We start from the raw sequence: 25,933 nt of genomic DNA, 5'->3' as shown, positions 1-25,933 counted from the left end.
GGCGTGACCTTCCCCCGACCCTTGACCCCGCGCGCGCGCCTCCCGCCACAACTCGCCACCGCGAACGACTCGTCCGTGGTGGCCCTAAGCCCCGGCCCCCAAGGAGGGTATTCCTCGCCGCCTCACCGAACGGCGGGTGCGCAGTAACGCTTGGGCCCCGGCGCCGGCCGCCCGGCAAACCGCAGACGCAGCCATCTTGCAGCTTCCGTCAAACGTGACGCTGTGCGTCGCGCAGGCGCGGAAGGGCGGCGGTGGGAGCCTAAAGCGCAGGCGCAGTACGGACAGCGTGGCGCTCGGTCTCCCCCTAGCGGGAGCGAGGAGGATATACACCTTTACAGTCCCAAGCTGGGTCTGTCTGCAAAGGTATCTGTCTGTCAAGTCCATCTGCTGGCAGGCGGACCAGCGTGCCCCAGAGCCCGCTTCTGTGAGACTCTTATCTCCAATAAACTACTGAGAAAAAGCCAGAAGTGGCATTGTGGCTTAAGTGGTGGAGTGCTAGCCTTGAGCACAGAGAGGCTCAGGGACAGAACCCAACTCTAGGACTGCCCCCCCCCCAAATAAATGGGATAAACGATGTTTAGTGTGTGTTAACATCTTTGTGGGGCCTGGTGATAGTTGCTCCCATCTGCAATTCTTCTACTCACGAGTCTGAGACCTGGAAGATTAAAGGTTTGAAGGTGGCTGGGGCAGAAAAATCTACCAAACTCCATCTTCACTTTACAGAACAGTTGAGCAGTTGATATAGAAATCGCTTATAGCCGGGCACCAAGGCCTCACACCTGTCATCCTAGTTACTAAGGAGGGTGAGAGCTGAGGATCATGGTTCAAAGCCAGCCCAGGCAGAAAAGTCTGTGAGACTCTGATCTCCAATGAACCACCCGAAAACCAGAAGTTTTGGCACTGCGGCTCAAGTGATAGTACACTAGCTTTGAGCTGAAGAGCTGAGGGGCAGCACCCAGGTCCCAGAGTTCAAGCCCAGCAACCGACAAAAATAAATAAGAAAACAAATCTGTTATACAAGCCCACAAACATATATGTTTCCCATATTAATACTTCATATTATCTCAGTTTATCAGTATTTGACCTCAGGATCTTGCCTTTCCCATTTGAACTACACCTCCAGCTTTTTTTTTCTTGAGTTTTTTCTTCAGACAGGCTCTCAAACTTGGGACACAGTCCTTGTAACTCCATCTTCCCAGTAGCTGAAATTATCGGTGTGCACTACCACACCCAGCCACTTGTTACCATCAATGGACTTTTATCTGACCATTATTAACTAAAGTCCATCATGTTTGTTCAGGCTTACACAACTTTTTTCTTTTCCTTACAATCCTTTTTACATTTTAGGGTCCCGTTCAGGAAACCACATTACATTTGTTTTTTGTTTTAGTGGGCCAGTCCTGAGATTTGAACTCAGGGCCTGGGTGCTGTCCTGAGCTTTTGAGCTGAAAGCTAACATTCTACCACTTGAATCACAGCTCCATTTCTGGCTTTTTGGTGGTCAATTGGAGATCAGAGTCTCATGGACTTTTTCTGCCTGGGCTGGCTTTGAACCATGGTCCTCAGATCTCAGCCTCCTGAGTAGCTAGGATTATAAGTATGAGCCATGAGTGCACACGTTGTACTTGTCTGTGTTCTTAGGCTCTTCTTGTTACACATGTGTATATGTGTGTGTATGCTTTGAACAATAATTTAACATTATACAAGAATAAATATTGCATCTATTTGGAACTGGATTGATCACACACATTGAACAAAAGAGTAAAAATGTTCAATATCTTGAGTGACTGGTATATGGAAAATCATAGAAGTGATTGGAAATTACCAGAAATGGGCAAAAAAATGTCGCCTACTAGACAGATGAGCTGGGCACCAGTGTCTCACACCTGACATCTTAGCTACTCAGGAGGCTAAGACATGAGGATTATGGTTCAAAGCCAGGCCCAGCAGGAAAGTCTGTGAGACCATCTCTGATTAAGCACCAAAAAAGCCAGAAGTAGAGCTGTGACTCAAGTGGTAGAGCAGTAGCCTTGAGCAGAAAAGTTCAGGGACAGTGCCCAGGTCCTGAGGTTAAGCCCCAAGACTGGTGTATACACACACACACACACACACACACACACACACACACATCCAAAGAAGAAGAGCATTCAAGAAGTGAAATATCTGGCACTTGATCATGAAAAATGGACTGCCATTAGCTGTGGAATTTTTGGAAGGCTAAGTAACCTTCCTTCCTTCCTTTCTTCCTTCATTTCCTTCTTCCCTTCATTTCCTTCCTTCCTTCTTTCTTTTTTGTCAATCCTACAGCTGGAACTCAGGGCCCGGGCACTCTCCCTGAGCTTCTTTTGTTCAAGGCTAGCACTCTACTCCTTGAGCCACAACACGATTCCAGCCTTTTCTGTGTATGTGATACTGAGGAATTAAACTCAGGGCTTCATGCATGCTAAGCAAGCACTCTACCACTGAGCCACATTCCCAGCCCCTAGGTAACCTCTCTGTATTGTCTTTTTAGCTCCAATATTTGCCATCACAGGGCTATGAGGAATTAAGCCACATAATGCAGACATTCACTGCATATTGAATTTTTTTAGTCTATAACAGAGGAATATATGGTGGTGGTGCCATAAAATTCAGTTGCTTACCAATAGCATAGCTGGTTTCATTAAATTTTCCATTACCCAAGCAGTGATGACAATCAATACTCCATGACACAGTTCAAAGATTGTGACTTTATGAATGGAACCTGGCATATAGTATCAGCTATCATAAAATTATTATTGTTATCATTATTATTAGTATTATTAGTCAGTCCTGGAGCTTGAACTTAGGCTCTGGGCACTGTCCATAAACTTTTTTGCTCAAGGCTAGCACTCTACCACTTTGAGTCACAGCTCCACTTCCAATTTTCTGCTGGTTCATTGGAGATAAGAGTCTCACAGACTTTCCTGTTTGGGCTGGCTTTGAACCCAGATCCTCAGATCTCAGTCTCTTGAGTAGCTAAGATTACAGGCGTGAGCCACCAGTGCCTGGCTTGTTTGATATTTATATCATACATTCACCTGTGTTTTCTCCTACATTTTTTTCTTCTTTTCAAAAATATACTAAGGGGCTGGGAAGGTGGCTCAGTGGTAGAGCATGTGCCTCGCATGCATGAGGCCCTGGGTTCAATTCCTCAGCACCACATAAGCAGAAAAAGCTGGAAGTGGTGCTGTGGCTCAAGTGGTAGAGCACTAGCCTTGAGCTGAAGAGCTGAGGGACAGTGCCCAGGCCCAGAGTTCAGGCCCCTGGACCCCCCCCAAATAAAAGACTAGCAGTCTACCACTTGAGCCACTTCTGCCTATTTCCATTTATGTAGTACTTAGGAATTGAACCTTGGGCTTCATGCATGCCGGGCAAGCATTCTACCACTAAGCCACATTTCCAGCCCCTGTCTTCAAGGTTTACCCTTATTGTAGCATTTAGCAGAAATTCCACATTGCACTGAGCACCAGGGGTTCATGGCTATCATCCTAGCTATTCAGGCGGCTGAGATCTGAGGATTGTAGTTCAAATCTAGCCCAGGCAGGAAAGTCCATGAGACTCTCTTTTTTTGGGGGTCGGTCGTGGGGCCTGAACTCTGGGCCTGGACACTGTCCCTAAGCTCTTCAGCTCAAGGCTAGTGTTCTACCACTTGAGCTACAGTGTCACTTTCCAGTGGTTTATCTCCATTAGAGATAATGGCTTTGAACTGTGATCCTCAGATCTCAGCCTCCTGAATAGCAAGGGTAACATGTATGAGCCACAGCACCCAGCACTGGGACGTGTTTGTTTTGCCAGTCCTGTGGCTTGAACTCAGGGCCTGGGCATGGTCCCTGAGCTTCTTTTGCAGAAGGTTAGCGCTCTATCACTTGAGTCACAGCACCACTTTCGGCTTTTTCTGAGTATGTAATATTGAGGAATCGAACCCAGGGCTTCATGCATGCTAGGCAAGCACTCTACCACTAGGCCACCTTCCTAGCAGGTGCTTAGCTACGGTTCAGGCTGTGTTTGTGCATGGTCCTTGGAGGAGGAGGAGGTAGATTGGTGTGGCTGATGTACAGCTTGTGCTTTCCCCAGGGCCTATCTGATTACACCCATCCTGGCATCCTGTCCTTGAAGGAATTCTGGGCTCACCTCACCTTCAGTGAATTGGCAACATCCCTGTCTAACATCACAGCCTTGCACAGGTATCACCAACATCATGAGTGGAGTTACCCAGATGTTCCTCCTACAGCATAGATGTGGCCTCTTAGAGAGGGAACAGAAGCCACCAAATCTAGATAAGGACCCAGAGGGATAATGGACACATAATCTCGAGTTGTGGGGCCCAGGAGCTATGGGCCACCCTCAGCTTGGCTAGCCATGAAAAAGAGGTATGCTGGGTGCTGGTGGCTCAGGCCTGTCATCCTAGCTACTCAGGAGGCTGAGATCTAAGGATTGTGATCCAAAGCCAGCCCGAGCAGGAAAGTGTATGAGACTCTCATCTCCAATAAACCATGAGAAAACTGGAAGTGGCTCTGTGGCTCAAGTGGTAGAGTGCTCGCCTTGAGCTGAAGAGCTGAGGGACAGCACCCAGGCCCAGAGTTCAAGCCCCACAACCGACAAAAAAAAAAAAAAAGGATTCACATGTTGGTCACCCACACTGGGTGGGATTCCCCTTTATTTGAATTTGCTGCTTGGTGGCTAGGCACTGCAGGTGACTCTCGATATGAATCAGTAGAGCATCCAACATATGAAGGACCCCTAGGAGGAGGGTGCGGTCTGAGACGGTGGCCCGCCGTTTCCAGGGACAACTGGGGTTGGGGGTCACTTGTGACTGTTGAGACTAGGAGCAAAAGACAGGAGGGAGGGGGAGGAAGGCAAAAGTCAGCAATAGAATTCAGGAAAAGACCTAGGATGATGGGGGTAGAGTGGATTAAAGGGGCTGGATCAGGAGGGAGACTTAGGAGGATAGACCCAATGGGGGGGGAGGGTGTGCCATGAAACTAGGTGGGCATGGGACCCATGGATGGGTAGGGGAGGGATGGGTTGGATGGGGAAGAGTACTAGAGGAGAATAAATGAACCAGATGCTTGTGGCTCATGACTGTCATCCTAGCTACTCAAGAGATTGAGAGCTGAGGATTACGGTTCAAACTCAGCCCAGGCAGGAAGGTCTGTGGGACTCTTATCTCCAATTAATTGGCAGAAAACCGGGTGGGTGCTTGCCTAGCATGCATGAAGCCCTGGATTAAATTCCTCAGTATCACACATACAGAAAAAGCCAGAAGCGGTGCCGTGGCTCATGTGTTAGAGGATTAACCTTGAGCAAAAGAAGCTCAGGGACAGTGTCCAGGCCCTGAGTTCAAGCCCCAGGACTGGCGAAAGTAGGAAAGAAAGAAAGAAAGAAAGAAAGAAAGAAAGAAAGAAAGAAAGAAAGAAAGAAAGAAAGAAAGAAAGAAAGGAGGGAAGGAGGAACGGAAGGAGGGAAGGAGAAAGAAAAAGAAAGAAAGAAAGAAAGAAAGAAAGGAAGGAAGGAAGGAAGGAAGGAAGGAAGGGAGAAGAGAAAAAAAAAAGAAAACCAGAAGTAGAGCTATGGCTCAAAGTGGTAGAGCACTAGCCTTGAGCAAAAATGTTCAGGGACAAGCCAGGTGCCAATGGCTCACGCCTGTAATCCTAGCTACTCGGGAGGCTGAGATCTGAGGATCGCAGCTCAAAGCCAGCCGGGGCAGGAAAGCCCATGAGACTCTTTATTTCCTATGGACCACCAGAAAACCAGAAGTGGTGCTGTGGCTCAAGTGGTAGAGCACTTGCCTTGAGCTGAAGAGCTGAGGGACAGCGCCCAGGCCTAGAGTTTAAGCCCCATGCCTTACCCCCCCCCCAAAAAAAAAGGAGGGAAGAAGGGAGACAAATAAGCCAGGCAGCTGATCCATTCCTAGGGAATGGTCAGGACATGTGGACAGATGCAAGAAAGGAGATGGGGCGGCGGGGGGGGGTGAGTGAGGTCTGACAGGAAGGCTGGTGGGAGAGGAATGGGTGGAGGATACGGGTCTTCTGGGCATGAGTGGAAGCAGCTCACCTGATTTGTAGTGAGCTGGGGAGATCGCTTCCGTTGCATCATCACACGACTGATCACCAGCATCATGGTGGTAGTGATCGTGACCCCAGCCACAGGGTAGATGCGGTTCCCTCCCAGGCCCATCCAATAGCCAGGACAACCCAGACCACCTCTACAACCATCCAGCCTCTCCGGTTGGCATCCCCAGGGTTGTAAGTCTAGCCCCACCTGATACCAGACGGGGCGTGACCAGGCATGGGTTGGGGCAGACATTGCTAGTAAGAGCAGCGGCAGTAAGAACTGAACACTCAGCATAGCTGCGGCCACTGTCAAGAGGCCAGAACCTGGTTGCCTGGCAACCGGCAAACACCCCTCCCCCAAGGGCAGGGTCAGCTCTGAGGTACCAAGTTCCAGCTGGGCCCATGGCCCTTTTTATTTATTTACTTATTTATTTAGTTTTCGGTCAGTAGTGGGGCTTGAACTCAGGGCCTGAGTGCTGGCCCTGAGCTCTTTTTGCTCAAGGCTAGTGCTCTAGCACTTTGAGCCACAGTGCCACTTCCAGTTTTCTAGTGGTTTACTGGAGATAAGAGTCTCAAGGACTCTCCTGCCCAGGCAGGCTTTGAACCACGATCCTCAGATCTCAACCACCTGAGTAGCTAAGATTACAGGCGTGAACCACTGGCACCCGGCAATTAATTAATTTTTTGATGAAGCAGCCTGGCCAGAAAAATCAGAGGTGGTAGGGTAACTGGGTGGGGGGGGGCACAGATCTGAGGGGGGTACCACTCTTCCAAAAGACTCTTCCTGGAGTCTTTTCTCTTTTTTTTTTCTTTGGTTAGTCGTGGGGCTTGAACTCAGGATCTGGGCACTGCCCCTGAGCTCTTTTTGCTCAACGCTAGTGCTCTACCACTTTGAACCACAGTGCTACTTCTGGTTTCCTGGTTGTTCGTTGCAGTTGGAGAGTCTCACAGACTTTCCTGCCCTGGTTGGCTTTGAACCATGATCCTAAGATCTCAGTCTCCTGAGTAGCTAGGATGACAGGTGTGAGCCATTAGCATTTGGCTTTGAAGGAGTCTCCTACCTCCTTCTGTATCTCCACCCTCAACTATCACCCCTCTAAAAATCTAAAACACCCTCCACAATCTCTAATGTTCACTGTTTTCTATCCTGCAATCAGGGGTCTTGTGTCTCAGATGAAGGAGCCATTACCCATACAGAAAAGATGAGGGAGGGAGGGCAGAAAGAAAGAAAGAAAGAAAGAAAGAAAGAAAGAAAGAAAGAAAGAAAGAAAGAAAGGAAGGAAGGAAGGAAGGAAGAAAAAAAGAAAGGAAGGAAGGAAGGAAGGAAAAAGGCTTCCTTTCTTGACTTCCTGAAGAATCCAGCAGGCTTGTGATTTCTGGCATGTTTTACTTCTTAGAAAGTCACCTTTTAGGTTTTTTTTTTTTTTTTTGGGTCCGGTCGGGGGCCTGAACTCTGGGCCTGGGCGCTGTTCCTCAGCTCTTCAGCTCAAGGCGAGCGCTCTACCACTTGAGCCACAGCGCCACTTCCGGCTTTTTTCTTTTTGCTTATGTGGTGCTGAGGAATCGAACCCAGGGTCTCATGCATGCAAGGCATGCGCTCTGCCACTGAGCCACCTTCCCAGCCCCAAAGTCACCTTTTAGTGCAGGGTGCTGGTGGCTCACGCCTGTCATCCTAGCTACTCAGAAGGCTGAGATCGGAGGATCAGGATTCAAAGCCAGCCAGGGGGAAGAAATGTCCATGAGACTCTTTTCTCCAGTGAACCACCAGAAAACCAGAAGTGGCACTGTGGCTCCAATAGGTAGAGTGCTAGCCTTGAGTGACAAAGCTCAGGGACAGTTCCCAGACCCTGAGTTCAAGCCCTATGACTGACAAAGATTAATAATAATAATAAAATCACCTCCTAATAGTTAACTCCTCTTCAGACCCATCTCTCTAGTGTGACCTGTGCAATTTTCTTCAAAGCTCTTCTATTTGCAATTCTATTCCAATTCCCCTTTCTAGCCTGCCTTCTTTTTAGCCAATATTTACTAACTGCCCATTCCTGGCGCCAAAGGAAAGTGGGACAGAAACAGACAAAAAGTTCTGACTTCCTGGGCTGAGGTTGGCAGGGGGTGGAGGGGAAGGAGGACAAGTGGTGTGTAAATATAGTGCCAGGCACTGGCAGAGGCCATGATTAAAAATAGAAGCGGGCAAGGAGCCTGGGTGGCTTGGAGGACAGGACAGCCTCTGTTCACCCTGGAGATCTTGCCTAATGCCCAGCACACAAGCCTGGCGCCTGGGCAGCACCCAATCAGGACCTAATGAATGGCAAAGTTCACCTTTTGAGCAGGTGATCGGAACCCTACAGTGTTCAAAGTGTGCCCAGATACTTAGTCACATAATATTTACCGAACAGCCCATGAGGTCAATACAGCCATTCCTCTACTGATCAGGACAACACGGAAGGCTAGAAAGATCCAAGGGTCCCTTCCAGTCATTCGTGTTAGCTGATCAGAAAAGAAGTCCTACTTCTCCCAGGGCCATACGGGAATGTTCATATTTTATAAATCTGTACTTGCTTCTTAGCTGAAGTGTTTTTGTTTGCCTCCTGGGGCTTGAACTCAGGTCCTGGGCGCTGTCCCTCAGCTCTTCAGCTCAATGCTAGCGCTCTACCACTTGAGCCAGAGCGCCATTTCTGGTTTTTTGGTGGTTTATTGGAGTTTCACAGCCTTTCCTTTGAATTGCAATCCTCATATCTTAGCCTCCTGAGATTACAAGTGTGAGTCACCAGCGCCCTGCTCCCTGAGCATTTTTTTTTTTTTGGTCAAAGCTAGCAATCTACCACTTGAACCACAGCACCATTCCAGCCTTTTCTATTTATGTGATACTGAGGCGCTGAACCCAGGGCTTCATGAATGCTAGGGCAAGCACTCTACCACTAAGCCACATTCCTAGCCCCTACTTCCGGTTTTTAAATGGTCCATTGGAAATAAGAGTCTTTCACTTTTCTGCCCAGGCTGGCTTTGAATCTCAATCCTCAGATCTCAGCATCTGGAGTAGCTAGGATGACAGACATGAGCCACCGGCACCAGGGCCTGCGTGCTGTTCTTGAGCTTCTTTTGCTCAAGGCTAGCACTACCATTTGAGCCACAGTACTACTTCCAGCTTTTTCTATTTATGTGGTGCTGAGGAATGGAACCCAGAGCTTCATGCATGCTAGGCAAGCACTCTACCACTGAGCCACATTCCCAGCCATTCTCCTTGGTTCTTTATGATGTCTCCCTGACACTGCCCTCCCCCAGATATCCCCAACTTCTACCCCTCTCCCAGCCAGACAGCCCCCATGCTTATAGTACAGCCTCGACTTATGTACATAAGTCTTTATTTCTGGTGCTGAAAATAGGGACTGCTTGCTCCCTGTAATCCAGCCAAGACCGGCTTGACTTCAGCGCCCTGTCCCAGGCCTGCAGCAGTGATTGCAGAATTCCAGGCTCTCTGTCCCTGAGTTATGATGTTTTTGTTCATGGAGGATTCTTCTGGGTGGCACCTAGACCTGGCCAAGAGGCAGGAGAGTTTCTCACCAATGACCAGTTCCAATTTCCCGAGGTAGGCAGTGGTGGGCTGGGTAGCAGCATGTTCAGAGTTTGGTGGCCTGAGTAGGCAGAGGAAGGAAGATTCTAGTTAGTTTTCCAATGGACCCCCTCCAATTTCTTCTCTTGGAGACTGCCACCCCACCCCCACCCACCCCGAAGGGAACAGATTTTTCCCCTCAAAGGGCACGAAGGGAAAAGGTATGATGGAGACAGAGCTATGGTTATTGACATGGAGCAGCTAGAGTTGGTGGGGAGAGTGGTCTCAGAATTAGGCCAAACAACAAATTAACAACAACAACAACAACAAACCCCACCAAAATAGCTCAGTGAGCCAGAAAGCTTACGAAAGTGGAAGTGATGGAATCAGGTTTGGAGTGTTGAAGGGCAAAAGTCACAGCATCATGGACGGAAACAAAGATATGCTGTTTTGTGATGGAAGCATCAAAGAATTGCCCAGCCTCAAGCTGGGCCACCACGGGACCTGTAGGCAAGAAGAAAGTCATTCTTAACTCTCAGGACCATGAGGAACTGCAACCTTTCCCCACCTTTCATCGACCCTTCTAGAATGTTCTGGCCCTCTTCAACCTTTCAGCCCCTCTGTTTTATTTGTGTGTGTGTGTGTGTGTGTGTTGGTCCTGGGACTTGAACTCAGGGCCTCATGCTCTTTCACTTGGCTTTTTTCTTTTTTTGGGGGGTAGGTTGTGGGGCTTGAATTCAGAGCCTCTTTGTACTTAAGGCTAGCTAGTCCTCTACCACGGGAGCCATAGCACTATTTCCCATTTTTGAGTGGCTCATTGGAGCTAAGAGTCCAATAGACTTTCCTGCCCAGGCTGGCTTTGAACCACGATCCTCAGATCTCAGCCTTCTGAGTAGTTAAGATGACAGGCATGAGCCACCAGCATTTAGCTTCACCTTGACTTTTTCTTTTCTTTTCTTGCCGGTCATGGACTTGAACTCTGGGCCTGGGCGCTGTCCCTCAGCTCTTCAGCTCAAGGCTAGCGCTCTACCACTTGAGCCACAGCACCACTTCTGGATTTTTCTGCTTATGTGGTGCTGAGGAATCAAACCCAGGGCCTCATGCATGCAAGGCGAGCACTCTACCACTAAGCCACCTTCCCAGCTCCTCATTTGGATTTTTCTACTCAAGGCCAGTACTCTACCCTTTGAGCCACAGCTCTACAGTTGGCTTTTATTTTCTTTCTTTCTTTTGGTACCAGTCCTTGGGCTTGAACTTAAGAGCCTGGGCACTGCCCCTAAGCTTTTGTGCTCAAAGTTGAGACTCTATCACTTGAGCCATAGCTCCTCTTCCATATTTTTGGGGAGTAGTTTATTAGAGATAAGTCTTACAAACTTTCTGGTCTGGCCTAGTTTGGAACTAGGATCCTAAGATCTCACACTCCTAAGTAGCTTGGATTACAGGTGTGAGCTACCAACACCTTGCCACCCAACCCTTCTTGACTCCTGACCCCCAGTTTATCTCTGACCTCCAGTTTCTCGGTGTTGAATGCTTAACTGATTAGCCCACAGAGTCTTAACCTCTAAGCCAAGTAGCGTGGTCCCTACCTGTAATCTCAGCTACTTGGGAGGGATAGGCAGGAAGATACTCTGACCCATCTCAGGCAATGTGAAGCAAGATCATATCTCAGAAAAACTAAACATAAATAGAAGATCTTCAGCTAGCAAGGACAAAACCCTGGTTCAGGCTTTAGCACTGCCCACAAGTCCCATCTGCTCTTCCTCAATTTCTCCCACTGACCCCCCACTCAACATACTGTTGCAGGCCGCAAGGTACACCTCCACCTCCAAATCCCGGAAGTCACGAAAAATCTGTAGCAACAAAGGGGCTGGATTCAGGGGAGCAGTCAGGCAGACTTAAGAAGGGGGAGAGGTGCTGGGCGCCGATGGCTCATACTTTGTCATCCTTGCTACTCAGGAGGCTGAGATCTGAGGATCGCAGTTCAAAGCCAGCCTGGGAAGTTAAGTTCATGAGACTCTTGTCTCCAAGAAAACCGGAAGTGGTGCTGTGGCTCAAATGGTAGAGCGCTAGCCTTGAGCTGAAGAGCTGAGGGACAGCGCTCAGGCCCAGAGTTCAAGACCCACGACGGGGGAGCTTGTGGGATGGGAAGGACCAGAGGACTCAGAGGGCTGGTCCTGGGGCTTGAACTCAGGACCTGGGTGCTGTCTTTGAGCTTCTTCTTTCTTTTTCTTTTTTTTTGGTCAGTCATGGGGCTTGAACTCAAGGCATAGGCACTGTCCCTGGAGCTCCTTTGCTCAAGGCTAGCCTTCTACCACTTTGAGCCACAGCTCTTCTTCTGGCTTTTGTGGTGGTTCATTGGAGATGAAAGTCTCATGGACTTTCCTGCTCAGGGCTGGCTTCAAACCACAATCCTCAGACCTCAATCTCCTGAGTAGCTAGGATTATAGGAGTAAGCCAATGGCACCTGGTCCCTATTTTTTTTTCTTTTTTTGCGAGTCCTGGGGCTTGAACTCAGGGCCTAGGCACTGTCCCTGAGCTTCTTTTGCTCACGGCTAGCACTCTACCACTTGAGCCGCAGGGCCACTTCCGGCTTTTTCTGTGGATGTGGGACTGAGGAATCGAACCCAGGGCTTCATGCATGCTAGGCAAGCGCTCTACCACTAAGCCACAGCCACATTGCCAGTCCCCCTTACATTCTTTAAGTTCTTGATGCACACAGTGTCTACGAAAGAGAGTGTGCCCAGGTCCAGGATAAGAGTGTGGAAGTCTGGCTGAGGCAGACCTAGGGACTTCAGTGTGGACACATTGGGGGTCTTGGTAGTTTCTTGATCGTTGACTGTTACATCTTCTATCTCGTCCCCTGTGTTCACCTGTGTGGGGAAGATACACATGCTGAATGCACCCCTAACAATAGGGTGAAATCAGAGATTCTGAGGACTGAGATAGTGGAGGGAACAGAATATAGACAAAGCTAGGGCCAGGCACTGGTGGCTCACACTTGTAATCCTAGCTACTCAGGAAGCTGAGATCTGAGGATCACTGTTTGAAGCCAGCTCTGGGCAGGGAAACCCCCGAAAATCTTATTTTCAGTGAACCAAAAAAGCCCAAAGTGGAGCTGTGGCTCAAAGTGGTAGAACACGAGCCTTGAGCACAAAAGCTTAAGGACGGCATCTAGGCCCTGAGTTCAAGTCTCAGAGCTAGCACGAACACAAAGACAGGTAAGAGAGCCAGGTGCTGGTGGCTCACACTTATAATCCTAGTTACTTAGGGATCTGAGATCTGAGGACCATGGTTCAAAATCAGCCTGGGCAGGAAAGCCCACGATACTCTAACCTCTAATGAACCACCAGAAAAGCAGAAGTGGTGTTGTGGCTCTAAATGGTAAAGCACTAGCTTTGAGTGAAAGAGCTCAGGGACAGCACCCTGAGTTCAAGCCTCATGAACAACAACAACAAAAAGACCAGCAAGAGATACAGGACAGGAGAGCCTGACATACATGCGCAACTGTTCTAGGCTTACTGAAGACACAAGAAGGGAAGAAGTTGGGGAGATCACAGCTCACCCTCAGCCAGCCAAGGACAGGCAAAAACAAAACCGTGTACTCATACACCTTGGTACCCCAACTTGGCTAAGTCTTGAATTGAATTTGGCTCTTATTTTATTTTCCAGTCCTGGGGCTTGAACTCAGGGCCTGGGCACTGTTCCTGAGCTTCTTTTGCTCAAGGCTAGCACTCTACCATTTGAGTCACAGCGCCACTTCCAGCTTTTTCTGTGTATGTGGTACTGAGGAATCGAACCCAGGGCTTCATGCATGCTAGGTGAGCACTCTACCACTAAGCCACGTTGCCAGCCTTAAATTAAATATTTTTTCAATGTTATAAAGGTGATGTACAGTTTCCTAAGTCAGGTAATGAGTACATTTCTTTTTGGACAATGTCACCCTTTCTTTACTTTTTCCCAGTTTTTCTCTCCTGTCCCTACCCACAAGTTATACAGCCCATTTTCCACATCGGGCCTGACCTTTTTTAGCTCAAGCTAGCATGTTACCACTTGAGTCACAGCTCCACTTCAGGCATTGCTTGGTAGTTAGTTGGAGAGAAGGGTTTCATAGACTTTCCTGCCCTGGCTGGCTTTGAATCATTACCCTCAGATCTTAGTCTTCTGAGTAACTAGAATTACAGATGTGAGCCACCAGTGCCCGACTACCAGATTAGGATCTTAGGGCTTCTATAACTCTAGGTTTGCTTGTTTTTTGTTGGTCACAGGGCTTGAACTCAGTGCCTAAGTGCTGTTCCCTGGGCTCTTTATCTTAAGGCTAGTGCTCTACCACTTTGAACCACGTACCACTTCCGGTTTTCTGGTGGGTAATTGGAGATGAGAGTCTCATGGACATCCTTGCCTACGTTGGTTTTGAACTGCCATCCTCAGATCTTAGCCTCCTGAGTAGCTAGGATAACAGGTATGAGCCACCAGGGCTGGGAAACTCTAGGTCTTTTTCACCTAAAGTTGAGATTATGGACAAAAGTGTCAATACATAGCATTCTACATTATCAGCAATCTTCCTGTGGTGTCTCAGCCATCATTCCATTCCTCCCACCACTGGTACCAAAGCTCCTTGGCTTTTTTCACAGTGCATGTGTGGATCTACAGCGCATGGCTGGCCCCTCCTCTGCTCCTCTCTCCTCACCTTGGCTCTGGAGCCTTCTACATCATTGTTCTTTATATCTCCAAGGCTGGTGTCAACATTGATGGAAACCGACGTGCCTTTGGAACGGGAAGCCTAAACCGGGGAAAAGGAGAGACATTGTAGAACTTGTCCAGCTGCCTATAGCCAGGCAGGAGAGGCACCATTCTCTGGCTGTGGGCAAATAGTAAGGCCAGGACTCAAAGCCTCAGGATCTGGGGCAGCCAGGCTGATGATGTCAGGGTTCTGATTAAATCCTGGGAATAGTCATAAAAAAATGGAAAAGGGAGCCAGGTGCTGGTAGCTCACACTTGTCATCTTAGCTCCTCAGGAGTCTGAGATCTGAAGATTAAGGTTCAAAGCCAACCTGGACAGCAAAGTCTATAAGACTCTTATCTTTCATCAACCACCAGAAAACCAGAAGTGGAACTGTGGCTCAAAGTAGTGGAGTATCAGCCTTGGGCAAAAAAAAAAAAAAAGAGCTCAGGGACAGTACCTAGGCCCTGAGTTCAAGCTCCACAATTGACCAAGAAAATAAATAACAAAGGCCTGATAGAAAAGCCTGGGAAGAGCAACAGCAGGGCAGGAGGTAGAGGTCAAGGTACAGATTGGCTGGGGTCCACAGCAAGGCAGGAGGCAAGCAGAAGGCAGGGTCAAGACTCAGATACTGAGGAGGGCCTGCCTTTTTCTGAGACTTCTGATCTTTCTGCTGTTGTTTTAACTTCTTCTCCTGCTTCTTCAGCAACTTCTTCTTCTGAGCGATGAGATGGTCCACATCCACACCACACTAAAGGCAAGAGTCAAAGGTGGGGATTGGGGGGTATTCTGGGCAAGTGAAGGATCCTTGGATTCTCCCTGGGGGAAGTCCAGCCTCACCTTCTTCTTTAGGGCATCGCCATAGAGCTCTGCATTGGCAAAGTACATGGTGGCTGAGGAGCGGAAGACCTTCACACCTGGGACCTCCTTGGCCTGGGAATGAGGTGTAGTTGAGGTTAAACCATCCTTGCCTTCTGCTGCATCTCCTTTTCCCATCTAGAGTACCTGATACACATCACCCTACCTTCTGTCCCCCAGCCTAAAGTTCATGCCTTTCCCAGAGCCTGGACTATGAGCCTTATGGTAGCACCTTGACTCTCTGTCTCTCTCTCTTTCTCTCTTCTTTCTTTCTTTCTTTCTCTTCTTTCTTTTCTTTCTTTCTTTTTCTTTCTTTCTTTCTTTCTTTCTTTCTTTCTTTCTTTCTTTCTTTCTTTCTTTCTTTCTCTCTTTCTTTTGTCAGCTCTGGGGCTTGAACTCAGGGCCTGGGCACTGTCCCTGAACTTTTGTTTTTCCTCAAGACTAACGCTCTACCACTTGAGCCATAACTCCACTTTCAGTTTTCTGTTGGTTAAAATTAGAGATAAGAAGCTAGGCATCAGTGGCGCATGCCTGTAATCCTAGATACTCAGGAGGCTGAGATGAAGATACCAGTTCAAAGCCAGCCTGGGTAGAAAAATTTGGGAGACATTTCTTATGAACTACCAGACAACCAGAAATGGTGCTGTGGCTCAAAGAGGTAGAGTGCCAGCCTTGAGCCAAAGAGCTCAGAGATAGTGTCTAGGCCTTGAGTTCGAGTCCCATCACTGACACACACAAAAAAAACAAACCAAATCAACACTAGAGATAAGAGTCTCATGAACTTTACTGTTTGGGCTGGCTTTGAACTATGATCCTCAGATCTCAGCATCCTGGGTAGTGAGGATGACAGGTATGAGCCACCAGCACCTGGCTTCCTTGTCTTTCTATATCAACCCTACCTAGGCTTTCTCTCTGCCTGGCACAAAAACAGAACAAATAAGCATAGACACAAAGTGCTTTCAGTCCCCTGTCAATATGGAACAGACTCACAAAATCCTGCTCTGTTGGCCTACCCCACCCCTCAGATCTCCTGTTCAGCCGGTCACTCACCTCGGAGTACTCTGTCACGTCTCTGTAAACATCCGTGTCTGGAAGTTGCCCCAAGATAGAGTAGTGAGGCCTGTAGAGGAGAAAGTGAGCACAAGAAGAAAGAGGCAAAAAAGACAGGCGCTGGTGGGTCACGCCTATAATCCCACCACTCAACAGGCTGAGATCTGAGGATTGCAGTTCAAAGCCAACCCGGGCAGGAAAGACCCCATGAGTCTCCTGTCTCCAATGAATTCCCTCAAAAACGGGAAGTACAGCTGTGGCTCAAAGTGGTAAAGTGCTAGCCTTGAAAAGAGCTCAGGGACAGCAGCCAGGCTGTGAATTCAAACCCCACAACTGACTAAAATAAATGAATAAAAAGAATAAGAAGAGTGGCTCAGGTGGCTCAGTGGTAGAGTGCTTGCCTTGCATGCATGAGGCCCTGGGTTCGATTCCTCAGCACCACATAAGCAAAAAGAAAAAAGCCAGAAGTGGTGCTGTGGCTCAAGTGGTAGAGCGCTAGCCTTGACCTGAAGAGCTGAGGGACAGCGCCCAGGCCCAGAGTTAAGGCCCACGACCGGACCCAAAAAAAAAAATAAAGAATAAGAAGAGACACAGAAAGGGGCCTGTGATCCTCACCTCCCCACAAAGCTAGCGGGAGCCAGTGTGGAACTTATTCCTTCACCAGCTGGAATTGAGGGGTGAGCAAGAAACAGGTGACTCACAGCTGGGTCCGGACCACCACAAGCAGCAGAGAGAAGCCTATTGCAACCGCCAGGCCAATGTCCAGATTCAGCAGAATGGTAGCCACAAAGGTCACCAGCCAGATGAGCTGAAAACAGAGAAGCCAAGGGTCAACGGGTCCAGGGGAGCTAATGGTTCCCAACTCGAATCAAGAGTCATTCAGGAAGCTGAGATTGAAGGATCATGGCTCGAAGCTGGCCCAGGCAGGGAAGTCCATGAGACGCTTAGCTCCAATGAACCAGCCAGAAGCTCCAAGTGGAGCTGTGGCTCTAGTGGCAGAGCGCCAACCTGGAGTGGAAAAGCTGAATGGAAAGGGGCTCAGGCCCTGAGTTTGGGCTCCAACACCAGAGTGTGTGTGTGTGTGTGCATGGGCACACACACACACACACACACACACACACACAGGTCCAGAAGGACCACTGCACCTGAAGCTCCCAGCCCCAGGTGCCTGAGCCTCACCAGATCCATTCGATTCGTCTTCCAGAGCCGGCATATGTCAGAAAACTGCATCATCATGCCTTTTAGGTTGACAATGATGGTAGCTGCCAGGACTGCCTGTGGTAGAAGGAATGTCACCAGGATGGCTGAGAGGTACCCAGATGTTGACAACTCCAACCACCCAGGCCTGACTCCAAACACTGGGCACAGCCCCATCCCACAGCAACTACCACCCAATGTGACCCTAACCATTTGGCTCTGACTCTGAAAAGCCTTTGTTTCTTTTCTTATTGCCAGTCCTGTGACTTGAACTCAAAGCCCGGGCACTGTCCCTGAGCTTCATTTGCTCAAGGCTAGCACTCCACCACTTGAGCCACAGCACCACTTCTGGCTTTTTCTGTCAAAGTGGTACTGAGGAATCGAACCCAGGATTTTGTAAGCACTCTCCCTCTAAGCCATATTCCCAGCTCATGATTCTGAAAAGTTCTAACCTCTGATCTTTGCTTCTAAACTCATATCCTAAAGCCCTCAACTTGAACCCCATGGTATCATGAATCTGTGTCCTTCACTAGGAATGAAGCTTGACCAATCTGAGCCCTGGCTTGGCCCAGGTCCTGAAGCCTGATAGGGAGGGGTGAGAACTCACCTTGGGCAGGTCTTTGAAGAGCTCCCCAAGTTTGAGGATGATGAGGAGGATGAAAAGGGAAGATACAGCCCCTGCAACCTACAGAGTACGGACAAAAAGGGAGTGGAGGTGAACCCCATAGGGGCTATGGGGGTGGGGATGTGGGGACCACATCCATCTTCCTCCCTTCCTTCCTTCCTTCCTTCCTTTCCTTCCTTCCTGTCTGTCTTCCTTTATTCCTTCCTTTCTTTCTTCCTTTCTCTTTTTTTCTTTGCCAGTCCTGGGGCTCGAACTCAGGACCTGAGCACTGTCCCTGAGCTTCTTTTGCTCAAGGCTAGCACTCTACCACTTGAGTCACAATGCCACTTCCAGCTTTTTCTTTTTTTGGGGGTCCAGTCGTGGGGCCTGAACTCTGGGCCTGGGCACTGTCCCTCAGCTCTTTAGCTCAAGGCTAGCGCTCTACCACTTGAGCCACAGCGCCACTTCCGGCTTTTCTTTTTGCTTATGTGGTGCTGAGGAATCGAACTCAGGGCCTCATGCATGCAAGGCAAGCGCTCTACCACGGAGCCACCTTCCCAGCCCACTTCCAGCTTTTTCTGTTGAAGTGGTACTGAGGAATCGAACCCAGGGCTTCATGCATGCTAGGTAAGCACTCTACCACGAAGCCACCTTCCCAGGCCAGGCTACATCTTTGTACATCAAGCTATGTCTTCCCCTCTACCCACACCTCCAAAACACCCACCTGTGTGTTGCCTCCAGTGCTCTCCTGGACCAGGCTCCGAGACATAGAGCAACTCACGGGAAAACACTGGAAGAATCCCCCAATGAAGTTACTGAGGCCCAAAGCCACCAGCTCCTGGTAGGGCAGGGTGAATGTGAGGAACTCATTAAGAGGTGCCTGATCAGGATAATGCACCCCCAACCCTTCACACCCACTCAATGGCCTCCAAATATTTGGGTGTCTGCCTGTCCTACACATTCATTTCTTTACTTGGTCAGTCGTGGGGCTTGAACTCAAGAGCCTGAGCGCTGTCCCTGAGCTCTTTTGCTCAAGCCTAGCACTCTACCACTTTGAGCCACAGCGCCACTTCCGGTTTCCTGGTGGTTCATTGGAGATAAGAGTCTCACAGACTTTCCTGCCTGGGCTGGCTTTGAACAGCGGATTTTCAGATCTCAGCCTCCTGAGTAGCTAGCATGACAGGAGTGAGCCATCAGCGCTTGGTGTCCTACACATCTTTGTTTTCCCCTTCTCAGTCCCACCTGAGTATCACCTGGCCCCCCCCCCTCTCCACTTCCTCCCTACCACCAATTCCTGGGATGCTTCTGTCCAGCTGTGGTGCCCACACCATGCAAACCTGGTTGCTATCCACGCGGTAACCATGCCTCAGGGCGAAGATCTTCCCTAGAGAGATGGCAATGGCGAATCCAACTACAGCAATAGCAAAGGCATTCCCCACGAGCTGTGCAAACAGCTCAGGCTTGGGGGCTTTTGGAGGTATCAGCCTACAAAAACAGACGTAGGAGGTCAGAGGAAGGGCCTACCTCTGGCTGCCCCAACCTCCCTACCCCAACTGAGGTTCACCTTACCCTGCAGGAATATCGCCCACAACATCCACCCCATATCTTTTCTTCAGTTCCACACCGTAAGAGATGCCTGTAGCCCCAATGAGCTGGAGGGGATAGAGGAGGGCAATGTGGAGAATGACAGAGTTAGGGGTAAGGAGGTGCTGGCATTCTTTTCAGGGAGATGAAGAAGACAGTTTGGGGGCTGGGAAGGTTGCTCAGTGGTAGAGTGCTTTGTCTTGCATGCATGAGGCCGTGGGTTCGATTCCTCAGCACCACATAAACAGAAAAATTCGGAAGTGGCACTGTGGCTCAAGTGGTAGAGTACTAGCCTTAGGCTGAAGAGCTGAAGGACAGCGCCCAGGCCCAGAGTTCAAGCCTCACAAAAAAGGTGTGTGTGTGTGTGTGTGTGTGTGTGAGTCCTGGGGCTTGAAATAGGGTACGGGTGCTAACCCTGAGCTCTTTTACTCAACTCTAGCACTCTACCACTTTGAGCCATAATACCACTTCCAATTTTCTGGCAGATCATTGGTGATAAGAATCTCATGGACGGGCTGGGAAGGTGGCTCAGTGGTAGAGTGCTTGCCTTGCATGCATGAGGCCCTGGGTTCGATTCCTCAGCACCACATAAGCAAAAAGAAAAAAGCCGGAAGTGGCGCTGTGGCTCAAGTGGTAGAGTGCTAGCCTTGAGCTGAAGAGCTGAGGGACAGCGCCCAGGCCCAGAGTTCAGGCCCCACGACCGGACCCAAAAAAAAAAAAAGAATCTCATGGACTTTCCTGCCCAGGGCTGGCTTTGAACCGCGATCTTCCTATTTCAGTGTCTGGAGGAGCTAAGATGACAGGCATGAGCTACAGAGGCCAGGTCAACCAGATGGCTTTCTACTACAATCCCAACCCCCAATACACAGGAACCTCCCACAGAGACATCCCCAAGTCACTCTGAAATACTGTGAGGCTTCACCCTCGGGCAAGGATTTCGTTTTTCTTTTGGTGCCCGTCCTGGAGCTTGAACTGAGGGCCTGGGCACTGTCCCTGAGCTTCTTTGGCTCAAGGCTAGCACTCTACCACTTGAGCCACAGCGCCACTTCCGACTGTTTCTGTGTATGTGGTACTGAGGAATGGAACCCAGGGCTTCCTGCATGCTAGGCAAGCACTCTACCACTAAGCCACATGCCCGGCCCCTGGCAAGGATCTTTCTAAGTGTTCCCTTGTCCTCTGCCCTCCACCCCCACACACACCCTGACCCTCTCACCGTGAGCAACTCTCCAGGTATGGGCAGGGGCAGATACCGCTGCAGTTTGTCATTCAATAGTTTCACCAACACAAGCACCACTCCAGCCACCAATGCGGTGATCACCGTGCCCACCACGGTCTCTGGCAGTTTTGAGCAGATCTCTAGCAGCATCTGGGGAGAGATGCGGTCAGCCAATACTCAAGTCATGGGGCACACCTTCCTCACCCGGCCTCTACCCTCACTCACATAGATGAGGGACAGTGGCCCAGAGCGACTGGTCAGAGAGATGCCAAACACATACTTGAGCTGGGAGATGAACACTTGCACAGATGCAGCCGTGGTATAGCTGCGGACCAGAGGCTCCGACAGGTAGGTGACTACGAAACCGAAGTGGACCAGGCCAAGCCCCACCTGTAGATACACCAGAAGTCAAGGCCAGGAAGCAGAGCCCAAGATAGGTGGGATCGGAGGAGGCTGTGTGCCAACAGGAAAAGTGATGGCCATCAGACACAATCAGACAGATCTGGGAGGAAATGGAGGGGGGAGGGGGGGCAGAGAGTGCAAGACACAAACACCTTCCACACCTGAAAGAGGCCGACCAGGACACTCAGTGTAGAGGCGATCTGCACACGACTGTCACTGTCTGTCCCGTTTGAGAAGCCGTTATCCGGAACCAGAGATTCTGTTACACTCCCCACCATGACAGACATGACAGCAAAGGTCCCTGGATGGAAAGCAGGACACCACTGAAAGAGAGGTCTGCCTTGGTCTTCATGAATGCCATCAGACTATGGCTATACAAATGGGGTCAGGGCTGGCAAATTAGGTAAGCCAAAGTCAGAAATGAACCCTGAGCTCACAAGGTCCTCTCCTTCTCCCTCTTCCTCTCCTTCTCTCTGCCAGTCCTGGGGCTTGAACTCAGGGCCTGGGCACTGTCCCTGAGCTTCTTTTGCTCAAGGCTAGCACTCTACCACTTGAGCCACACTGCCACTTCTAGCTTTTTATCTGTTTATGTAGTACTGAGGAATCGAACCCAGGGCTTCATGCATGCTAATCAAGCTCTCTACCACTAGGCACATTTTCCCAGCCCAACAAGGTTCCTTTAGGGGTGTGTGTACTAGGACTGGGACTTGAACTCAGGGCCTGGGGGTGGAGGGGGAGTCATTCTTTCTGTTTTTGTTTGTTTTATCAGTTGTGGAGCTGGAACTCAAGGCCCGGGCATTGTCCCCAAGCTTCTTTTGCTCAAGGTTAGCACTCTACCACTTTGAGCCACACCACGATCTCTGGTTTTCTAGTGGTTAATGAGAAATCAGAGTCTCACAGACTTTTCTACCCAGGCTGGCTTTGAACCCTGATCCTTGGATCTCAGCTTCCTGAGCAGCTAGGATGACAGGCGTGAGCCAGTAGCATTGGGTGCCATTCTTTCAAAGCCGGCCTATAGCGCCACTTCTGGTTTAGATTAGAATTTCACAAGCCAGGTGCTGGTGGCTCATGCTTGTTATCCTTGCTCCTCAGGGGGTCAGCCCAGGCAGGAAAGTCCATGAGACTCTTATTTCCAATGAACCACTCAAAATTGGGAAGTGGAGCTATGACTCAGTGGTAGGGTGCTAGCCTTGAGCAAAAGAGCTCAGGGACAGTGCCAGGGGCCTTGAGTTCAAGCCCCATGACCAACAAAAAAACAAAAACAAGCCGGGGGCACTGGTGGCTCACACCTGTAATCCTAGCAACTCAGGAGGCTGAGAGCTGAGGATTGCAGTTCAAAGCCAGCCCGCACAGGAAAGTCCATTAAACTCTTATCTCTAATAAACCAGCAGAAAACCAGAAGTGGTGCCGCAGCTCAAGTGGTAGAGTGCTAGCCTTGAGATGAAGAGCTGAGGGACAGAGCCCAGGCCCAGAGTTCAAGTCCCACAACCGACAAAAAAAAAAAAAAAGATGGGGCTGGGAAGGTGGCTCAGTGGTAGAGTGCTTGCCTTGCATGCATGAGGCCCTGGGTTCGATTCCTCAGCACCACATAAACAGAAAAATTCGGAAGTGGCACTGTGGCTCAAGTGGTAGAGTACTAGCCTTAGGCTGAAGAGCTGAAGGGACAGTGCCCAGGCCCAGAGTTCAGGTACCATGACTGGCAAAAAAAAAAAAAAAAAAAGAATTTCTCAGACTTTTCTGCGTGGGCTGGCTTCCAACTGCAATCCTCAGATCTCAGCCTCCTGAGTTGCTAGGATTACAGGCGTGAGCCACTGGCACCCAGCTTAGCACTCAGGCCCCTCCTGTGTCTATTAGTCTAAGGACAGTGGAATGAAGAAGGGAGTCAGGGCCTGCGTCACACTTACTGGGCATGAATTGCTTCATCCATTCACTTCCTCCTAATCTAGATACCAGGAGGTTGGAGATGCCCTTAATCTGGGACCCCAGTTAGTGGAATGGTTCTGTCTGGGATACCCCATCAGCCAGCTTCCTAGTAACTTGACATGCACGTTCCCCTCTCCCCCAAGCTCTCCAGCTCTGCTCAGCCCTCTGTCTCCCTATCCTCCAGGGGAGAGATGGACAGCCTCCTGGAAGGCTAGGTCTGATTCCTACTTACCCACAGAGATATGTCTGGAAGTCCCAAAGAGGAAGTAGATGAAGACGGGGTAGAAGGAACTGTAGAGGCCATACACAGGGGGCAATCCAGCCAGGAGGGCATACGCCAAGCCTTAGGTAGAATGGAAGCAATACAAGTTTGGAGATGAGGATCTCAAAAGGTTGGAGGGGGGAGGAATTCAAACCCTAGGTCAGGGGGCTATAGGTCAAGGGTCAGAAGTCGAGAGTTCCAAGCATGGGGTATCCTAGACTTGGAAGTAGGCCAGTGCTTTCAAGGTGACTTACCCTGTGGGAGTTGCATGATGGCCACACTCAAGCCAGATAAGAGATCACCCAAGAGCCAGTCACGCACCCGATAGCGGGGTAACCAAGCTAAGACTGGAAGATGTTGGAGCAAAAAGGCACGGGCGCGAGATCGAGAGCATCTAGAAGCAGGTATTGATACCTATTAAAGATGGGAATTATTTGGACCCCATTGGAACCTCCCAGTTTTTTTTTTTTTTAAATCTTGGGCCTTACTGAAACCAAGTTTGCCACTGGCGGGTCTTAGGTGCTGAGCTCCTGTGTCCCAGTGTCTCTAGCTGCTCTTGGTTCAGCAAGGGTCTTTCCACGTGATAGTCTCGCTTGTGTAGCTCCATCTGGCCTAGCAGACAGCAGTGTCTGTGTATCCTTTGGTCTGGGGTGACAAGAACAGAGACAGAGTGAGGGTACCTCCCAAGTGTAACCTTCTTTATCCTTCTACTTGATTTGTTTTCCCTCACTAGATCCCAAAGATCAAGTTAAGATTCAGGTTCCCAGCCTGGCACTGGAGGCTCACGCCTGTCATCCTAACTACTCAGAAGGCTGAGATTGGAGGAACATAGTTTAAAGCCAGCAGGGGCAAGAAAGTCTGTGAGACTCTTATCTCCAATCAACCACTGGAAAACCGGAAGTGAGACTGTGGTTCAAGTGGTAGAGCGCTAGCCTTGAGCTGAAAAGCTCAGGGATAGCACCCAGGCCCAGAGTTCAAGCCCCACAATTGACAAAAAAAAATAAAAGATTCAGGCTCCCAGCTCAGTCCCTGCGGGGCCCCATGCTCACACCCAGGCAGGGGTAGTACCTGAACTTTGGCTCGTAGAAGCCTCTTTCTGGGCCAAAGTCCCTTATAGAGGGATAGCAAGATGAGTGCTACACATTCAGCTTAGGTGTGGCTGCCCAGCCCCGAGTACCAGTCCAGGTCCAGGTCTAGGTCCAGGCTGACTGCCTTTCTTAGCTCCCTCCTCCTAGGCCCTTGCCCTCTGGGATCAGATCCTTGTCCAATCCCTCCCAAGTCCTTCTCCAGATGCCCTATGAGCCCGGCCTTGGCTGGCTAAGAGCAGCAAGCCACAGGTCTGCAGATAAGACAATTCTCTGCATAGGGAAGAATGGTTTTGTTCCTGAGCCTCTGGCCTCTAAAGTCTGGATTTTGAGAAAGTGAGGCCTAGACAGAGAAAGCCAATGGTAGGGAGAGGGAGGGGAATCTCTGAGAAAAAGGGTCTTTGTAGAAATAGCAAGTTCTCATTTGAAGAGAAGGGGGAGTGGAGAGGCTCTCACGTTAAGTAGGGAATGATCTCACCTAGAAATGAAGCTTACAAGGGACCAGTCTCAGCAAGAGGGAATTGGAATCCTGAGAGAGTATTCACCAGAAGACAAGTTCTGATCTGTTGGAAAGATCTAACCTGAGGGTTAAAAAAAAAAAATCTCCAGAGGGGCTCCTGCGGCTCACCCCTGTCATCCTAGCTACTCAGGAGGCTGAGATCTGAGGATCATGGTTCAAAGCCAGCCCAGGCAGGAAAGTCTGTGAGACCCTTATCTCCAATGAACCGGGCCAGAAAACTGGAAGTGGTGCTCAGATGGTAGAGGCGCTTGCCTTAAGTTGAAGACAGCGGCCCAGGCCCAGAGTTCAAGCCCCACGACCGACCCCGCACCCCCTTACCCCGCATCCTCCCAAAAACAATGTTTGACTGGTAGGAATCTCTCTCATGGGCTAGGAGTGGGGGGGGGGGGGCGGAGAGAGAGAAGCTCTGCCCTAGAACAGATAAGGGGAGGAGGTTTCGGGTGGGGAGGAGGAGGGAGAGGAGAAGCCGTTTTAGCGTGTTGGGAGAAAACTTTTAAGTCTGATCGAGGGGGGGGGGGTTCACCCGGGTCCCCACCTAGGGAACGGGAACTCACCGGGTGGCTGGTCCCCAGGGTGCCGGGACGGTCCTCAGCACCTGCTCCGATCTTGTCTTTTTTAAAAGGGTTCCCTCCCCCCCTCCCCCTTAAGGCGGGACACGCGCCTGGAGGGCGGAGCTCCCGGGGAGGACACCCAGGGCCGGCCAGCTCCCCAGCGCTCCGTTCTACTCCGGGCTAACTGCACCACGCCATCTACGGATTCCGGGACGGGGGTAGCGGGTGGGGGGCAGCCAGAGGCGGTGAGCAATCTGCCGCCCCAAGCACCCCCCAAGCACCCCCGAACTGGAGCATCTCCAGAGGGCCTAGCACCCTCCCTCCTCCCGGCAGCCTC

General features: G+C 50.0%; 3 protein-coding genes across 5 annotated transcripts in view; all 3 read right to left on the bottom strand.

Annotated features, from left to right (window-relative positions):
- The window catches only part of LOC105994609 (cytochrome b-c1 complex subunit 1, mitochondrial), an 18,128-nt gene extending 17,904 nt beyond the window's left edge, over positions 1–224 (bottom strand). The window contains exon 1 of the mRNA XM_013028223.1: positions 127–224. Within this exon, the coding sequence (XP_012883677.1) occupies positions 127–195 (69 nt within the window). The 5' untranslated portion in view covers positions 196–224. The remainder of the gene's footprint in view (positions 1–126) is intronic.
- A 4,427-nt stretch (positions 225–4,651) lies between these two features.
- Tmem89 (transmembrane protein 89) lies at positions 4,652–6,369 on the bottom strand. Its single transcript, XM_013028065.1, has 2 exons — positions 6,076–6,369; positions 4,652–4,834 (listed from the first exon to the last, which is right to left on the bottom strand). Exons 1-2 carry the CDS (start codon positions 6,367–6,369, stop codon positions 4,652–4,654), a joined length of 477 nt encoding a protein of 158 aa, XP_012883519.1.
- A 3,056-nt stretch (positions 6,370–9,425) lies between these two features.
- The window catches only part of Slc26a6 (solute carrier family 26 (anion exchanger), member 6), a 42,200-nt gene continuing 25,692 nt past the window's right edge, over positions 9,426–25,933 (bottom strand). The window contains exons 1-22 of one of the 3 annotated variants that reach the window (XM_013028180.1): positions 25,600–25,681; positions 25,004–25,088; positions 23,929–24,085; positions 23,695–23,834; positions 23,411–23,521; positions 21,417–21,556; positions 21,079–21,243; positions 20,851–21,003; positions 19,623–19,705; positions 19,391–19,538; positions 18,778–18,891; positions 18,057–18,134; positions 17,432–17,527; positions 16,954–17,060; positions 16,253–16,322; positions 15,185–15,277; positions 14,991–15,095; positions 14,312–14,404; positions 12,318–12,494; positions 11,420–11,474; positions 9,992–10,128; positions 9,426–9,706 (exon numbers count right to left, since the gene is read on the bottom strand). In XM_013028180.1, coding sequence (XP_012883634.1) covers positions 9,692–9,706; positions 9,992–10,128; positions 11,420–11,474; positions 12,318–12,494; positions 14,312–14,404; positions 14,991–15,095; positions 15,185–15,277; positions 16,253–16,322; positions 16,954–17,060; positions 17,432–17,527; positions 18,057–18,134; positions 18,778–18,891; positions 19,391–19,538; positions 19,623–19,705; positions 20,851–21,003; positions 21,079–21,243; positions 21,417–21,556; positions 23,411–23,521; positions 23,695–23,834; positions 23,929–24,047 — 2,199 coding nt within the window. In that variant the 5' untranslated portion in view covers positions 24,048–24,085; positions 25,004–25,088; positions 25,600–25,681 and the 3' untranslated portion in view covers positions 9,426–9,691. Of the gene's footprint in view, positions 9,707–9,991; positions 10,129–11,419; positions 11,475–12,317; positions 12,495–14,311; positions 14,405–14,990; positions 15,096–15,184; positions 15,278–16,252; positions 16,323–16,953; positions 17,061–17,431; positions 17,528–18,056; positions 18,135–18,777; positions 18,892–19,390; positions 19,539–19,622; positions 19,706–20,850; positions 21,004–21,078; positions 21,244–21,416; positions 21,557–23,410; positions 23,522–23,694; positions 23,835–23,928; positions 24,086–25,003; positions 25,089–25,599; positions 25,682–25,933 lie in introns of those variants that run through there. The other 2 variants (XM_013028179.1, XM_013028178.1) reach the window with 2 other exon arrangements.

This window comes from Dipodomys ordii, unplaced genomic scaffold (genome assembly GCF_000151885.1).
Source record: "Dipodomys ordii isolate 6190 unplaced genomic scaffold, Dord_2.0 Scaffold107, whole genome shotgun sequence".
Lineage (NCBI taxonomy): Eukaryota > Metazoa > Chordata > Mammalia > Rodentia > Heteromyidae > Dipodomys > Dipodomys ordii.
The sequence above is the reverse complement of the archived record's forward strand: the minus strand, read 5'-3'. Positions and strand labels throughout refer to the sequence as shown.